The 19,095-nt window shown below is 36.0% G+C and overlaps 1 protein-coding gene across 1 annotated transcript in view; it reads right to left on the bottom strand.

Annotated features, from left to right (window-relative positions):
• Positions 1-19,095, bottom strand: part of SLCO4C1 (solute carrier organic anion transporter family member 4C1) — a 35,799-nt gene that overhangs the window by 3,842 nt on the left and 12,862 nt on the right. The window contains exons 3-12 of the mRNA XM_072416123.1: positions 18,566-18,760; positions 16,734-16,830; positions 15,927-16,048; positions 12,375-12,490; positions 10,108-10,252; positions 7,898-8,093; positions 6,912-7,077; positions 5,971-6,170; positions 4,342-4,406; positions 1,568-1,705 (exon numbers count right to left, since the gene is read on the bottom strand). Of these exons, the coding sequence (XP_072272224.1) occupies positions 1,568-1,705; positions 4,342-4,406; positions 5,971-6,170; positions 6,912-7,077; positions 7,898-8,093; positions 10,108-10,252; positions 12,375-12,490; positions 15,927-16,048; positions 16,734-16,830; positions 18,566-18,760 (1,440 nt within the window). The remainder of the gene's footprint in view (positions 1-1,567; positions 1,706-4,341; positions 4,407-5,970; positions 6,171-6,911; positions 7,078-7,897; positions 8,094-10,107; positions 10,253-12,374; positions 12,491-15,926; positions 16,049-16,733; positions 16,831-18,565; positions 18,761-19,095) is intronic.

Raw genomic sequence — 19,095 nt, 5'->3', positions numbered from 1 at the left:
TCAAAAAAGGTGGTGGATGACTAAGTCTAGCAAGGGATTTAAGAATATTACCAAATATTGGAACTAAATTATTACATTGTATGGAAAATAATCTAAATGTGGCTTAAATTGCAACCATTGTACCTATGAGGTGGAAGGTTTCTCATGTAATAATATAATATACAACTGATAACTCCTATTATATGTTGCAAAGAAACATATAATATCAGTTACAATTAAAAAAAATCAAAGTTATAATGTTGTTCACAAATAAGCAGCTGATTTGCCATGTCTATGTACACAGCTAATAATTGTTATGTGGCTCCTGGCTAATAATGAACTTGCAGCTGGGAAAACTTGTTCACAACATTACTGGTGGTTGGTATGTAAGGCATAAAAATAATGGGTTAAAATGTTCTTTGTTTGCAGCCTGTATTGTTGATGAATGTTGGAAATGTCTCCTTACCATATGTTTGTACTGAGATTTTCATTATATTGCACTAAGATTAACATCATTATGGCTCAGATGTGTACATTTCTAAATGTATTTTTTTCTAGAGCCATCTATCTGTCAGCGTGTCTCTATTGTAAAGGCATAGAAGATGAAAATTAAGCCTGCTGTCAAAATAACATTAAGTACTAAAGGGTGATTTTTAACATTTCTGTTATTCTTGTTTTCATAGGGAAAATCATTTTATGGTCTAGTCTGCACTTAAAAGATGACAAAACTAGTGTACTAATATATTCAGGGAGTATTCCAATGACACACAATATGGATCTCACTGAACAGGTGAAAATAAAATGTTAAGGGCTGCTGGGTAATAATGTAAATGATAAATATACAAAAGTGTATTTATCCTTTAAAGGGATTCCATGATTGGATTTTTCTCCATTCCCTATCCATAAAGCTCTGCTGTCTTGCCACCCACCTAACAAACTATGCAACCAGGAATGCTCCTCACTTTTTTTATACATTTCATTTTTAATTTCTTTTATAATTATTATTAATTTTACTTTTAATTTTTTTTATACTCCGTAGCAGAATAAATAATCCAAAGGCCTAATGAACATGCCCCCAGCCAATTTATGAGTGCCTTCTTTGTGGTATTTGCTGTTGCTAGTGCAAAAGATCGTGTAGTTGATTAACATTTAAATGAATTAGAATTCAGTATATGACTTACTTAGAAATGTGACATTCTGTTATCAAAATGGCAGAACATCAATGGCTAATTTCTAATGGACAGCTACAGGTTAGGAGTAAAAGACTAAAGAGCAACACCATAAAGAGAAGAGAGAGAAGAGATAATATGAAGGAAACAAAATGACCCTACCTACTTTTTACCATTGGGTAACAAACCTCTCAACATGTTATTTTAGGTGACAAGAAAGTTTAAGGTCTTTTAGTAGACAAGTTAATGTTTGTGCAATGTTGAACCTAAAAATCTCATTGCCGGCATCACCCCTGATGTAGCCTGCTAGGATCATAACATTGAGTGTGCTGCTAATTAACCAGGATTTACCACACAAATATTTATACTGCATTTGCTAGAATTTGTACATTTGAATTAAAAATTAGATAATCACTTACTGATGCCAATGAGCTTATAAGATATTCCTACGTTATTGTAGGTCCAACAGGCTCCTTTTACTTTACAATCATTCAAGTTCCACAAAATGCAGCTACTGTCTATAACAACTCCAAATATTATTGGTCCAGGTATAGAACCTAAAAACAGACAACAACAACAAAACCATATTCATTAAAAAAACAAAAACATTTAAAAAAAAACAAAATCCTATACATATATATTAAAGATCATGTAAAAGAAGTTCAGTGATAAGCATAATGAATATATCATAATGTTAACCTTTTCAAAGGAACTTAATTAAAGTCAGTTTACCACTAAACAGCTATTCCTGGCAAATATGTAAAGATTTCTACCCAGAAAATGCAATGTTTCACATATGTTTTTTAAAATGCAGAATTTTAGCTTTATGTTACACAATTCAGTGCTAGGTGAGGTCAGTTCTTTAACCTCCTGGGTGTTTCACTGATGTCTGGATTTCATGATTTCATGTTTTTCATTAATTTTTTTTTTTTAATTGTAGACCTGTAACTTACAGAAATATGTCCAAACAAGGGTCTAGTAGATATCCTGAATATAATAAAGTTTGAAACACACAATCATGTAAAAAAAATTAACTTTAATAATAAAATTAAATAAAAAACACAAAAATCAGCTTAACCCCCTAACCGCTAAGCCCGTAATTTCTCGCACTAAATATTTTTGCTCTTTTGGTTAAGCCCGTATTTTTTCGCCTACACTAAAATCCCCACTTACCTGGTCCCGCTGTGCTAATCCAGCGTCGGTTCCGTGTTCCAGCGTCGGGTCCATGTTCCAGCGTCGTCCTCCAGCGTCGGGTGTCCCTCTCCTTAAAAGAAAAAGCCGGCCGGCTTAGAGGAGAAAGCCAGCTGGCTTTCTTTTCTAAGCCAGCCGGCTTCCTCTCCCTCCTCTCCCTATCCCTGTCCCTATCCCTGTGCCTCTCCCTGTCCAGCGTCGATCGCTGGACAAAAAAAAAAAAAAAAATACTCACCTTCTCCCTCCGCTCCTCCGGACACGTCTTGTGTCTTCTGTGTTCAGCCGGTGAGTGCAGAGACGATCACCGGGGTTTCCCGGTGACGTCGCTGCGTGCGTCGGCGCGGGAGGGAGGCGGGGCGGCAAATTCAAAATTTTGCATTGAGTTCCTTTGTATTGAACTCAATACAAAAAAGCTGTATTGAGTTCAATACATAGAAATCCTTATATAATATATATATAATTGTATTATATATATATTATATAAGCTACTGTACATTACATTTTACACTTTTTTTTATTAACTTTAGTTTTTTTTAAAGATTTTTTTTTTTTTATGTTTTTTTTATGTTTTTTAAAAAAAAAATTAATTTATTAAATTTATAAAATTTTGGACATATTTTGGTGAGTTATGCGGTAATTCGGTGAATTAGAGCCTACAATCCAAAATAAATTTCCATGCAAAAAATGTAACACTTTTTGCATGGAAGTTTGGAAAGAATTAGAATACCCGGCATTTGCGTACGCGTCCCTCGGCGATTCCTGATGATGCGCGTGCGTGTGCCCGTCGATGAGGGTCGTAGCGGAAAATTCAAATTTTTTGTATTGGATTGAATACAAAGTCCTGTATCCAATCCAATACAAAATAATAGAAAATATATTTATGTGGTTTTGTCTATAGGTATGTGACGGACATTAGGGAGGTGTTTTAGAAAAATATATTACTATACATTATACCGAATTATCGCATTTTCAGTATTTTTCATTTATTTATGTGTTCTTGTTTAAGCTGATTTTTGTGTTTTTCCTTTAATTTTATTAAAAGTTTTTTTTTTTTTTTTTACATGATTGTGTGTTTCAAACATTTTTTATATTCATGATATCTACTAGAACCCTATTCGGACATATTTCTGTAAGTTACAGGTCTACAATTTAAAAAAAAAAAATTTCATGAAAACCTGTGACGATTTTGGAACAGAAATCTAGAAATCAGTGTAACGCTCAGGTGGTTAAACAAGAATGCATAAATAAATAAAAAATACTGAAAATGCAATAATTCGGTAAACTGTATAGTATTATATTTTTCTAAAACACCTCCCTAGTGTGGTAAATTTTAAAACAGAGACCAACGTCACATACCTATAGACAAAACCACATAAATATATTTTGTATTATTTTGTATTGGATTGGATACAGGACTTTGTATTGAATCCAATACAAAATATTTGACATTCCCGCTACGACGCCCGTCGACAGGCATATGCACTGACATCATCTAGGAATTGCCGAGGGACGCGTACGTGAACGCTGAGTGTTCTAATTCTAATTAAAGCGTTACATTTTTTGCATGGAAGTTTATTTTAAATTGTAGGCTATAATTCTTAGGCATAACTCACCGGAATATGTCCAAATGTTGTATGACAATCAAATTGCACTGTAACGCGTGTTTCTATTTTAAGCTACCCCAAACCTGGTTCGGGGTAAACGCTTTTAGCAAGTTTTCTTACCCCGAACCAGTTTCAAAGGACAGAGTGCTTACCACAGAGCAACTGTACCACCCATCTCTTTCTTCAATGCATCCAGAAAACCTACACATGCCAAAGTTTTAGGCTGAATTTGGCAATATCTCTATGAAAAAACTCTTCAATAAGGGAAAACACATCACAGCTAAGAGCCTGGTGAGGTGTACATGCCTCTATGATTAGTACATAAACAATATAAATTATGGGATTAAAAAAAAAAGGACACTTAATTTAGAAAGTCAAACAATTTAAGAGACATTTACCTAATAATCGAATTAATGACCACTGTACCCCAAGAGCAAATGATCTTTGCTTGTCTGGAACACATCTGAAAGAAGAAAGAAGACATAAACAATTTATATTTAAGTTAATCAATTTATATTTAACAAGTTTATCTTATGATGTCTAAACATAATAATATACCAAATCTTACTCCATAACCACAAAAGATCCTGAACTTCTAACAGCTGTTCAAATTAAAAACTCATATACCAAGGTTTTATAAGTGATCTGTTTCAAGTAAAACTGACCTTAATCAGAGATGATACTGATGATCTGCAGGAGCATTGGGCCTGATTTATTAAAGCTCATTACGGCTGGAGAAGATACACTTTCATTAGTGAACCTAGAACATCCAGCAAACCTGAAATGGATCTGGCCAAAATTGAAAACATTTGCTAACAGATAGCAAATTACTTTCAGGAATTACATTCCAGGTTTGCTGGTGTACCCAGGTTTACTGGTGTATCTTCCTGTCTTGGAGAGCTTTAATAAATCAGGCCCATTATGTTACCTGCAACCTCTGTCTTTAATTTGATCTTTGGCTCCTGTAAAGCCCTCTTTGGGTTGTTGGCCCAGGCTGTACAGAAGTCACTGACCTCTATCTTGGTTTAGTTATTCCCTCTAATCCACAGTAATAGTTCCCATTCCAAAATCAGGGCATTTGCTAGATAAGAAGTTGGTTCAAGGCTTGATGCTAAGAATGGCCAGAGCTTAGCCCAGACTTGGAGTCAAGGCTACTGTACGGGTTAAGTGATCCAAAGAACTGTCAGTAACACAGTGATTGGCTTAAAGACAAACCAAACATCTGTTATGCCTCCTTTTAAATCTAGAAAACAGTAACAAGAGAAACCGACATTGGTGCCATTCCTTCCTAATGGCACTATATGACATCTTGCTAATGGTGGCACCTCAACATATGGTATAACATGTACCAAGTATTGCAGTGCAGTAGTAAACAAAGAATCTCTATGAATCTATCCAGCTGCCCTGGCTGTATTATTCATTTGCAGTCTATGTATGCACAGAAGTTTAAGGAAATGCAGAACTAGGCTGTACAGTTCAGCAAAACTGGCTAAACAGGATTATAAATCCCTTGACAGGTAATACAGTTCACAAGTAAACATTTTAATTGTGTATTGAAGGGTATCCCTTTAGTTCTGTTTTAAGCAAAAGACAAACCATTGTTGTATTTTCAGTTGTTTATTTAGCAGTAGCTGATCTATGATTAACTGGCATGGGATTTTGTGTAACATTAGGCGTAAAGCTAAACTCAAGAAAAAAGTTAAAATACATTCATTGCTTTATCTGTAATTTGTAATACTGTTCATACCCTCATATAAATAAAAAACCCTGGCAGATTAGTTACTTCCATTATCTTTGTTACAGCATAGCAATACTGTTTGGTCACCCCTCTTATCAGGTAATTACCTTCTAACTAAAATGTGTATCAAAGACATTATAATTTCAACAGTAAATGGTTTTATTGCTGGCTCAAATTCTAAAGTTCTAAACATTTATTTATTAAAAGCAAGTCTCATTTTGACAATATTTATTATAATATAGCATGCACATGTGTATTTTAGTGGTTGACAAGAATTAATATTTTATACCTCAGAATGGCCATTGTCATTGGGGTTGCCGTCATAAAAGTGGTAACAACCACAAGGAAAAAGAACACCATAAATAATATTAGGTTTTTACAGGTGGATTTACATTTTCCAGGTAAGGCCTCAGTTACATTCAGATCTAATGTCAGCTTAAGTGTTTTCTCTTGTAATGGATCCCCCAAACAGGAACAATTGGTAAAGATCTGCAAGAAAAGTAAAACATACAATCAAATAGAAGCTCTAATAGAAATCCTGTAATCCCCTATGCCCCCACCCTCCGTAAAGCAAAATAAAAGAACAGGTTTACAGTATGTGACTAAATAATAGACCACAGATAATTGTATAATTTTATATAGACTTTAGAAAATGGTGATGGGAAAAGGAAAAAGACTAAAGGTTTGTAATTCATTTTTGTGTTAGTTCAACTGCTAAGTTAGAGGCATTGAATTTAGTTATTCTTTCCCAGCAAGCGGCCCAGTGGCTCAGAGGTTAGCACTCTGGCCATTGAAGTGCTAGGTCCCAGGTTAAGGTTACAGATAAAATGCCACTGGGGACTCAGAGAAGTCTAAAAATGTGGTTGGCTTTTCATTATGGATTCACCTTCCTGTACTGAAATGCCAGTTCACCCATGAGTGTTTTCTACAATACTGTCATCAAATGTCATCAATTTTACACCAAATACAGTGTTGAACCATATATTTTTGTCCATTTTTAAAAAAGGGTCCTATAAGGTCAAAGGCCCGGTAATACACTTCCAGCAAGTGAATACTGAAATAGTAAGGATGTCAATGTGCTCATATTTCTGATTATTAGTGCACCAACAAAGTTATGTTGCTTCTGTTGCCTACTTCTTTCTTTTTACATATATGTATCTGAAATAAATTAAAATTGTGGTTTAGGAGGAAGGTCTGTTCATTGTTTTTCAAAGAAATTAAAGAAATTACCTTTATACCATCACTAGACACTCCAGTGGATGAGCATCCAGCATAACAAGATGAAAAATACTGGACCCCATCAACACCACAAACTGGGTCATAAAAGGAACGGGCACAGGAGCAGTTCCTATTACATGGAGCCAGCAATTCATTAACTTTATCAACTTTATCAGTCCTATAAACAGGAAAAACAAGTAATAGAAAACAATTATAGACAATCAGCATCACCTTTCTACATGCAGATATCTAAATACAGATGCTGCTCACTTAACGACCAGATTCCATTCCTGCAACCTGGTCGTTAAGCAAATTGGTTGTATAGTGAGAAGCATAGGTGACCCGGTCTGCAGTGCTGTGAGTGTGCAGCACCCGTCCGTGCCAAGCTCCCTGACAGTCTGCAGACTTTGTGCAGGAATGGGGGGAGGAAGACAGCTGGAGTCTGGAAGACCAAAGTGGAGAAGCTATGTGGATGTACACCGTACAGTTTTGTACTCGTCAGGGGAGCCAGTCATAAATGCGGGCGGTCCGTAAACAGGTAAGTCGTTAAACGAGGATTACCTATATGCATTATCTGCCTCAATCTTAACTTTCACATATGGATTTGCATATGTGTTGTCTTTCATACCCTACTAAGTATAAAAAACCTTACTCGCAGTTTTCGTTTACCATGGTGCTTCAAAAAACCACATCTGTGCATTGTGGTGTGCTATTAACATTTGTTTTTGCATTAAATGTGTGTACAATTGCCATTAAGAAATATTAGCAATTCCCATTTACAAAGTCAGGGGAACATCAGACTAGGTTTTAGATATTTTCCCCTAGTCTAGTAATATTAGGATATGTTATGCTGGTGGCCCTCGGTGGACATACTTCATCAATAAGTCATCAATCCAAGTGGGAAAAGTGGTAGGCATTATATATCTACCTGTCCCCTGTTCACACCCACAATTATGTTTGCCACAATGTCTACAGCACGATATCCATCACGTACTTACCCATTATAACCTACTGTAACACCAGCAAATGGCTCATTGCCACACCTCGCAAAAATGAAGACTGTTGCCAAAGCCAAGGACACAAAGGACAGGACTACTGAGAATCGAATAATGTTTTTACAATCAAATTTGAATTTTGATACAATGACACCACCGATAATTTGTCCAATAGCTGCAGCTGGAATTAGTACACCACCTTGGAAGATAAAAAAGTAACAGCAGGTATAAACATTATTATGCTTTTTTTTTTAAATGAAACACTAAAGCAACATGTTAAAGCAACACTCCAGACAGATATAAGACACAAATTAATGCAGCTTTAATGATCTCCATGATACTCCCACACTATTCTCTGATGTCTGGTCCAATTGGCTGGTGTTTAAAAAGTTGCAAACAGCACTCTGAAATAATGTTATCAGACTCTGAGGCGATGAACATTTCTTTTTTTTTTTCACATCAACTTAGTGTTGCTACATATACTTTTTTCTCAGTTAATTTTGGTTAGTCTTTTGTTCCCTATGGTACTACATTTACTTCCCCCACTGTACTTATTATTGTTTTTCTGTTCTTTAATGCTTTATTGGTTCTTGTTTTCCTTCCCTGCCCCGCTTGTAAAGTTTGTGCTTGTATTTGTACCAATATAATCCCTAAACTAGGACAGGAGGGGCATGACTGTACGCCAATCAGATGTCTCATGTCATCCTCCAACACACACGGCATATAAAATCAAAACAGATTACCAATACTAAAGACTACCAATAGACTACCATGGGCAAAACTCACAATCATCATTACCTCACTGGACAACAATCATACATGTAAGTGAGGGCAGTGTAGGTGCAAAACCTCAAAGGTTTGGCAAGGGAGACATTTTGTTAGAAAGTTACTACAAATATGATCCTTGCTAGTCAATAAGATACTGTACACATGGCTTAACACTTCTTGTTTTGATTAGAAACAATAAAAACTTTGAGTCAAGATCAAACACAACCAGCTGGCAGAAGTTTTATTCACAATAAAACTGATAAGATTGGTTGTTGCACCTATGTCTGCATAAACAACATGCTAACAGACTGACACCATGTGAGTAACTGAGTGGTGTCTATGGATCCTGTATTGGTGAGTTGTCACCTACATCAAGGTTGCAAGCTAGTGTGATATACCACAATGCATGATAACTCATGTACCATGAAGAATTGCATTAATTTCAAATGGTCATCTGTACCTCTGCATGGTAATATGCAACATAAACTTTACTAAATTACAATACAGTAACAAGCCACTAACAAGCCTTTCAATGGTGTCCATTGGGACTTTTCTCTCATGTCCAGTTGTGTCTACAGGACATGAATGCAGGGGAATCTCCCTAATAGGAAACAGATTACAAACCCTACTGTATTTAGAGAAAAAATAAATCAGGGCGCTTTAATTATGCCTGTGTTTTTGTTAAAAAATTTGTCCTGGATATTTGCATAACTGTCTCAAATCTATAATTGTTGCAACAGAAGTCACAAATTACAAATATACCCACAACCTCTCCTAAATAACAGCAGACTGATCTAAATTCTGCAAGGATATACACACACACACACACACACACACACACACTAGCCCTTGGTTTTCAGATGGGCTGCTGAATTAGAAAATACTAAGGATTTTCATATTCAATAATATTTATTGATACCTTATATTGCTAATACTTTGCTTGATCATTTGGATTTATTTTATAGCACTTACAATTTTTAGTGACTCCTTATTTTCTTTGGTTATACAGAGCCACATTCAGGAAGTCATTTGTAATCATTAAAACAAAACATATAGGGGTATTAAGCAGGTATATTCTACTTGGCCCTTGTTTCCTTATGTGAAATGTATAACAATGCAGTTTGTTACACACTTTACTTGAGGACACATCTCCATCTACTGGTTGCCAACAATAATACACAATGGATCATTTAGGAGAAATAGATGCTTCATAAATAACTCAAAAGTACAAAAGAACCTGTAACACAGGGGAAAAGAGACATATGTTCTGCCCTTGGTGTATTTAGTTTTCCTGCTTTTTCTGGTGAAAGTAAGAAGTAAATAATGAAACATAATTCATTTTTTTTCACTATACCAATTAAAAATGTACTCCCTCCCAGAAATGTTGCATACACTTTGTAATTAAAATGTTAGTGGATCACAAGGAATACATTCAAGTTACTCACCTCCTAGAATGGCTGCAAAGCTTGATGTCAATGAAAACTGGTTTTCAATAAATTTGGGAAGGAAAGCTGCAAAGCCGGTGGTTATAAATGCATCAGCACAGCTGGCAAACGTCAGAGCCATGAGAACCGGATTCTTTATCATCAGCTAGAAGAGGTACAGAAACATTGTTACATAATGTACAGCTAACACCAGCAGCAGAATAAAAAGGCTGAATCTAATAAAGTTCATAATAATATTAAAAAGAACCATTCAACAACAAAAGTTTGTAGTAATCTGTATCTCTAAACTAAAAGCTTTCTTAAAAACACCTTTATTAACCAATCATTTTAAATATGTCAATCCAAAAGATTTTTTACAGCCATCCAGGGCTCTATGAGTTAGATATGCTCTTACTTGACATCTCACAAGGGTAGCAACCCTCTACTATTCTCTATTCTATTAAATTAAAAATAAAAGAGAGAGAAAAAGGATTATTCTCTCAAATAAAAAAACAGGTTTGTGCTTTTAGTGTGGCAGTGCTCTTGAAATGGAGCATATCCACTTGGCTCTGAAGTTTATAATAATACATAGCAACTGTAGGGTTACTCAAGACATGGCACACAATACAGAACTTATGTAGAGAAATCATTATACAATACGATGTAATGAAAAACAAGCCTGAGTTTGTGTTTAGAGCAGCTAGTCCTGGAGAACTGCTACTCGATGTTCAGTGATGCTGATATATGGGTACATATGGGTATGTATATATATGGGTACATATGGGTATGCCAATATGGGTACATAACAGACACCCTAAATCCATCCAAATCATGAACTCTGATAAGGTCAAACCTTGTGTGTCTCCTCAATGTCAGAAAAGTAAAATATTATAATGTATTGTAATAACATAATGCTAGGCCAGTGAAACAAGTGTTGGTTGTTCTGGAAAAAAAGCTAAAGCTCAATGCATGATAATATATATTTTGCAGAAAATGTAAAAATGTACTAAAAATCATTTAAAAATTATTATTGTTTTCCATTCAACTGATTTTGAAAAGTAAGTTCATCCCAATGTTTTGGTAGATGTTAGTGATGAAACCTGACAATGTGTTCATCAGGAGATATTTTCTTGGGTCTGCAAACCACTCGCTGTGGTCATTATAAGGGGTACAACCTGACCTAGTAGATCTCCATATTATAGAGAATGCAATATTTAGAAAAGGAACAAGTAAAAGTGGTAAGGAAGGCAGAAACACTTTCAGATAGACAAGAACAGAAACAGGTAATATAACAGGGAGATCTCCGCTTGTAATATCAAAGACATTTGGCAATGGGGGTGAGTTATCCCAAAATACTACACTAAATAAAGTGCAAATTTTAGCTGAACTGTTAATGAAACACACACATTAAGGTAGTAAGTTCTAAATTCCTTAAAAAGTATTAATTCAGTTCACTAACATAAAATATGTTAACAATTGGGGAGGAAGTGTTATCACTGGAGCATGCAACAAAGCTGCACACTAGATGTGTCAGGACAGGAAATACGAAAGAGAAATTCAATCCACAATGGCACTAAAAAATAACATGTACAGGCATAGAAATAAAATCATACAGTGTTTTTATTTTAATATTTTTTAATATTTTATTGTTAAAGCTAAACTCCAGGATGCAGCACAACTTAATGTGCATCATGAAGTGCATCTAAATCCAAAACTTTTTTTCGTCATTTAGAATAAAATCAGGTGTTTACTGCTTTACAGGAAGAACTTGATAGGTCACTCAAAATTTAAAGCCACCTCAGAACAATTAGTAATAGTTATTCACTTTTAACTGGCCTCATTCTTGTAATGTTTAATATATTCACAGCTTTACAAACCACTATATCAGTTCTACCAGTATAGAAAAGCTGCAAAATGTCTTCTACTAGTCTGGTTAAACTACTATTGGCTATACAATGATCTGGATAAATGAGGACCTTCAAAGACATCCCAAAAATCAAGAACCAAAGAAAAAACTTCAAACTGGTACACATGTGGTGTTTATCCCGGCATGTGTCTAAAAAAGGAATTTTCCTTATATGTGTCTACAGGAAGTGTTGCACATATCTAAAGTCCTGGTGCAACACAGATGGCAAAGTTTTACCATTCCATAGCCAATTTTACCATTACCATTCCATGATCTGCAATAGTAGCACCGGCACTTCACTCCCCAAGTGAAGTTACTCTATTGGATTTCAGCTTTAAACTAATATAAGTATGGTTTCATGTTACTAGACACACTTCCTCACCCAAAGAGCCAAAGGAAAATCTTTGAAATTTTTGCCAAGGTTTTTAGATTCAACAATGCCTTCACTTCCATTGTTATGTGCTTCTGATGTTCTTTGGGACTGGATGGCTGCTGTACCTGTACAATCATAACACACATTGGTTTTGTAAATGTGTAACAAACAAAAAAATTCAAACTACATGAAAGCGGAATTAAAACAACAAATGTGAACAAATCAAAGAATCTTAGTTTTGTAACAAACAGAGCTAAACACAATAACACATCATCAGCTTCACAAGGAAAATACTTTAGCACCAAAATGATTACTTTAATTGCTTTCTCATATGGCATTCTAAATTTAAAGATTAACTCCGGGAAATTTTAATGCAGGAACGATAAAGATAAAATGTAAGCAACAATAAGAGGAAGTTAAAATCCAAAAATGCAACAAGGGTCCAAGGGTAGAATACAAGACATAAACTATAGTAGGAAAATCTAACCACTGGAGGCCCTAAAAGATATAAGAAGGACTAATTTAATCCACCACTCACAACATAAACCATCAGTACTGGAGTCTTTAGAGATACCCTATTGGGGGCATGGCTTGGCGATGGCGCCGTGAGTAGGTTTTTACACGTGCTCCGTGCACACCGCAGCTTTTTCAGCTGATTCACCGGCTACCTGGCACTTTTCTGACCCCCTTTGGCATGACAGTGCAGCGGAAGGCTAAGGATACAGAAAAAACCCCCAGGAGGGAGAATCTGCATAAATATTTCCCAGCAGAATCGGCAGACACAGCTGAGGGGAGCGCTCCCAAGATGGCGCCGACACACACGAGTGAAGCCGGCCACGTGGAGACTGAAAGTAGGGTGAGTGAAGAAGGGACTTCTTATCTGACATGAAGCCCTGCAGCCTCTTCTCCTGTACTCCTCATTGTCCCCCAGCTCCCCAGCGGGACACATAGATGCAGTGCCATCACCACAGCAGCTGCCTAGGGAGCTGCAGGCCTTGCTGAAATTCATCCCCACTAAAGCAGAGATGGAATCACTAGCCCACCGCATAGAAAACTCAGTACACACAGAACTGGAGCAAATACATCAGAGGGTACAGGCTGTAGATGCTAAAATTACTATCCTAGAGTCCTCACCCTCCCAAACTTCCTCTAGGCTAGCCACACTAAAGAGACCCTATTGGAATAACTTCCAGAACTTTATTTATTTAACTCTATTTATGAAAGTGCTGGCTCATGGTCTGTCATACTAGTCCTTTTTTTAATACCTAGTATGCTACCGGTCCAGAACAATTATAAAGCTAACAAAGTCTAAACTGCCAGTCTGAAGATAGTGGTAGCATATGTTGCATTTTGCAAAGCAGCTACCAAATGTCTGTCTTGATAGGTTTCTGAATTCTGTTCAGTCATTGGCCCTGATTTATGAAAGCTCTCCAAGGCTGGAGAGAATACACTTTCAGAAGTGAACTGGGTGATCTAGAAAACTTGAAATCGATTTTTAAAAATCATTTTCTATTTGCTAGCAAATGTTTTGAATCCTGGACCAGATCCATTCCAGGTTTGCTGGATCACCCAGTTCACTTCTGAAAGTGTATTCTCTCCAGCCTTGGAGAGCTTTCATAAATCAGGGTCACTGTCCTGACAATTATCTCTGTCTGTTGTCACAACCCCTTTGTTAGACAACCACATCAGACTGTATAACATGTTTGCTATTGTAGAGTTATCTTTAGGTCTCTTTGACTTTGTTAGATGTAATTTGTTTCTCCACAAAATAAACTTTGCATGTCATTCGTAATCCTGCTTTCACTATGCAAGCAGGAGGTACTTCCAAATCCCAAAGGCAGGTATAGGCAATCCAAGAAAAGCAAGAAGTTAGTAGAAAACACAACTTAATTTACCTTATAAATACTGCCCATCTTCATCTGTTATGAATCTCCAATACACTCTTTTTTTTTTTTTTTTTTCAAGTACTTATATTTAGGTCTATAATAAAAATATTATTTTCGAACCTCACCTTTTACCATCTTTTCCTAATTCAGTAATTCCTATTACTTTGAAATTTATTGAATTTTCTTTTTAGTTGTCTAATTCCTGTTGTTTACCTTTCTTGTCAATGTATCATTGTTTTGGTTGAAATAAAAAAGCGAAGGTATAAAAAGTATATAACAAAAAAAAGAAAGTAACGTGCTTGTAAAAAAAAAAGCAAAAAAAAAAAACCAAAACAATTCTGTCACGTTGAGGGAGCGAGGGTCCCTGTGAATTGTATTAAAATTCCACAAAGTATGGGTAAAAGCTAGGTATTATGTTTACAGAAAAAACACAAAATAAAATAGCAGAAAAAAGTGAAATAAAAAAAAATGTACAATCAAATTCACCTAAGCCAGGGGTCAGCAAACTTATTTGGCTACTAGGCCATTTTAGGAGGTCAGTAAGGCACACTAGGCCGGACTCTTTCTTGAGTCCTGCGCTGATGCCCCCCCCCCCCACCATGAACACCCCTGAAGGGAAATACCTCTACTCTGCAATGCATACAGAGAAGAGGGAACGCCCCAGAAAGGAAATCCCTCTCCTCCACAATGCATACGGAGGAAAGGAAATGTCCCCTTACCCCCGCATGCGGCTCTGGAGCCGCGGGTTGCGACCCCTGTCGGCTGGGAATAGGCTGGAACGGACTACTGCCTAGGCCGTATCTGACCTAAAGGCGGGAATTTGCTGACCCCTGACCTAAGCAAATCTGTGAGTTGTATACACTCTCAAAATCACTGCTCATCAATATTGATCAGCAGGGAGCAGTAAGCTACTAGGAAAAGTGACAATTATTTTGTTTTCAAAGCAATAAGATTTCAAAATGACAATTGCTAAAATAAAAATCCTTATCCTTGTGTATACTTACTTAAACTATTGTTAAAGCATTGGAGATTGAACCTATGAACTATTAGCTAACACAGCCTCTGTTTGCGTATTAAAGGCATTTTTTTACATATGAGAGGTACAAAACAAGGGTTCCTGGCATGTAATGTGAGCACTCTGAGTCATTAAAACTTGTGAATACTTTGCATACTAGACCAAGTTCATTTTAAACCACATAGTTGAAATCACAGACAAAATTCAGTATGTAAAGAACAACAATACACATAATCTTCTCAAGAGTTTCACTTTACATAACAATTAAGGTTATACCAATATAATTCTTCGTAAAACTAATGGCAAAGAAACAGGTAGTATAATTCATCTCTATTGCTAGAAAATCTAACATTTTTTCCCTTTAAACATTCCCTGATGGAGAATCTTCCAGGCCCATGTGTTTCAATAGCAATAATTGTTTCTCCACCAGGGCGTTCTTGAAGCAAATTTCCTGCTTTACAAATAGAGCCTTTAATGTTGGGTTACTGTCCCAGTGTTAAGGTTGATTTACAGAAAAACTCAAATCCCATTGAAGTCTACTTTGGCCTATATGTTACCAATGTTCAGGTCGAATTTGAGATCAACCCAACCCAAACAACAAGCCTACTGATATTCTTTTATGATTTACATGTAAGTAATGTGACTGCATACATTTCTCACCTGGCAAGTGTTTTGGAAAACAAGAGAAAGGCACAATAAGTAGCCATGTTGTTAGGCCTACGATTACAAATGCAATCCACCAAGCACCAAGCCAACGGGGGTCATTTGGAGAAAGAGGAGCACTTCGAGGAAAATCATAGAAATGTTATGTCAATAATACATCATGACTTTAAAACAAAATTATTCTGGTTTAAGCTTGATTCTCTAGCATATTATTATTAAGGGCAAATTAAAAAATTAAACTGGAACTACAGACAACATTTTTAGATAAAGTAAAGAAGGATGGAGCCTCTTTGTCCTTACTGGTGAGATTTTTATTCACATTTTGTTCCAACAACAGTAAAAAAGTGGACTTTTTTAATGTGTACAGACTACTGGAGGGATGTAACATTTCAAATGGGAAATAGACAGAAAACACTGATGATGTAGCTAAGGTTAAAATGCAAATGGATGCAAAAACAAATGGATGGCTAGTCTAAGCACACAGCTGCAATGATGCTATAAAGTATTCATTCCTTTATGTGACTAAAATCCTTGTCATATAATTATTCTATAGACAACCTCCTTTTTTGAGTAACAGCCTCACCCTTTAACATGAGTGCTAAAAGAATTGGAGGATGTAAGTTGTGATAATGTAGGGAAGGTTTTTTTGTAGTACACAGCGATACCTTTTTGCTCCTATTGAACAGATAAAATAATACCCTTCAGACTAAAATGGAACAAATAAAAGAAACATTATTAGGGTTTACATAAACTTTAGGCACAGCATGCTGAAAAATATTTTTCAACATAAAATAATGCACTTACTTTTTCTCTTTTTCAAAGTCAATATAAACATCTAATGTCTGCGAACCTATTAAATATCCAACTGCAGGGCCCACCACAGACATTCCATATGCAATTCCTAGAACCAAGTAGATCAAATATTAGAATAAAGATTATTTAACAACATCAATTTACTACTTCATTTTCTTGATAAAAGGGCTATTTGTCCTTGAAACATTAGAGGTTTAGATTGGTAAATGGTGATATATTATGCTTCTACTATTTACCTCTATGATGTGACTTGGACTTGTGATAGTATATTCATAACTATAAAATACATAAAAAAAACTAAACTGATGTTGATATACCCTCCAGTATACTACAGTTGGGTATTTTGAGTTTATAAAACATTAAAAGGTTTATTGGTTTGTAAACTTTACTTTTTTACACATGAACACGTAAATAAAGTTTTGCAGTATTATAATCACTGTTTTTCATTCGGGTAATATATTCACTAATTTACAGCATTCTATCACACCTAAAGTGCTGGATTTCACGTATGTGCAATTTTATAGTGATTTGGGGGAGTGGAGTGACCAATATGGGCATATGAGCACAAATAATTATTAGCATAGTTATGATCCAATGACACTATTTTGTAAGAATGACTGCTCCAAACTAATTGGTAGTTCTATTAATCAAAAGTGGAAGGTAAATTTCAATACAGTCATGAGTTCCATAAAAAATACTAATTTATTTAACCACCTGAGCGTTACACTGAGGTCTAGATTTCTGTACCAAAAGTGATCCACTGTTTTTCATGAAATTTTTTTTTTAAATTGTAGACCTGTAACTTACAGAAATATGTCCGAACAAGGGTTCTAGTAGATATTATGAATATAAAAAATGTATTTACTTTTATTTATTTATTTTTTTTTGTATTGGATTGGATACGCAAGTTTGTATCCAATCAAATACAAAAGATAAATTTGAATTTCCAAGTTATTTACTTTTATTTTATTTTTTTTTATTTTTTGTATTGGATTGGATACAGGAGTTTGTATTCAATCCAATACAAAATGACAGTTTGAATTTAGCAATTACACACTTTGTATTAATTTTATATTATTTTGTATTGGATTGGATACGCAAGTTTGTATCCAATCAAATACAAAAGATAAATTTGAATTTCCAAGTTATTTACTTTTATTTTATTTTTTTTATTTTTTGTATTGGATTGAATACAGGAGTTTGTATTGAATCCAATACAAAATGAATGAATGAGTTTCTATTTGAATTTCCCGCACACGCGCCGACGTCATCACGCACGCAGGGAGAACCCTTCCGGTTTTTTTTCTCCGCCGGACGGCTTCTCCCTGCAGAGATCATCCGGCGCTGGACGAACACGGACGTGGACCATCAGCGGGACCAGGTAAGATGCCGGCCGGTATCTTTTGTTCAGCCGGCCGGGATCTTGTGTGCGGCGGAACGCAAGATGCCGGGCAGCGGAACACAAGATACCGGCAGGCATCTTACCGGTCCCGCTGGCACCCGACGCTGGAGATCGACGGACGACGATGGACGGAGGACGACGCTGGAATGGGAAAACGACGCTGGAATCCTTACCTCCATGGTCCCGCTGGATGTGCACAGCGGGACCATGGAGGTAAGGATGTGACAAAATTACGGGGTTAACCATCCTAGCCATTTTTTTTTGCCCGTACGAAGGTCGGGCATACCGGCTAGGTGGTTAATACATGTGTGATTTTTACTGTACATGTTCAGTGATTTATATATGTATATTGACAGTCATTTTATTTTCAATGTTTTCAATTTTTTTTTCAGTTTTTTCAAGAAAAAAAAAGGCAAATTACCTATGTACAGTGAAGATTTGTGTGGTGGAAGGCTGTCATCAAAAAAAGCTGTTCCCAGAGTATATAATGGTGTTCCTCCAACTCCCATTAGCAGCTGAGCCAGAATAAAAACATACAGGTAATTTGAGAGGGAGGAACCTTTTTTTCCGGTGCAATCCAACCCAATGGTGTTATTTCCTGATACCTCACAGAAATCTGGAAAAAAAATTAATCTCTTTAACTACAGAGCAATTTTTTATATTACATTTTCAAATATAAGTCAGCCCTATAGCTCCACAATTGGCAAAGCTCATGGTCCTCGTGTCTATTAAGGCACTCTAAGTGCAAAAGGTTTTCCACATGATGCTAAATCATCAATAATCAAATGGGAGAGTCCAGCTCATAATTTTGAAAAATTGTACAAAATCTAATACCTCCTCTTTCGTTAGTCTCATATCCTTCTTTAGCTTACAGTACCATCTGTATGCTGATGACACTCAAATCTATCTGTCCACTCCCGACCTGTCTCCCTCAGTCCTGGAGTCCTGTCT

This window comes from Pyxicephalus adspersus, chromosome 6, assembly GCF_032062135.1.
Source record: "Pyxicephalus adspersus chromosome 6, UCB_Pads_2.0, whole genome shotgun sequence".
In the NCBI taxonomy this organism is placed as follows: Eukaryota; Metazoa; Chordata; class Amphibia; order Anura; family Pyxicephalidae; genus Pyxicephalus; species Pyxicephalus adspersus.
Note: the sequence above shows the minus strand (reverse complement) of the source record. Positions and strands in the feature narration are given on the sequence as shown.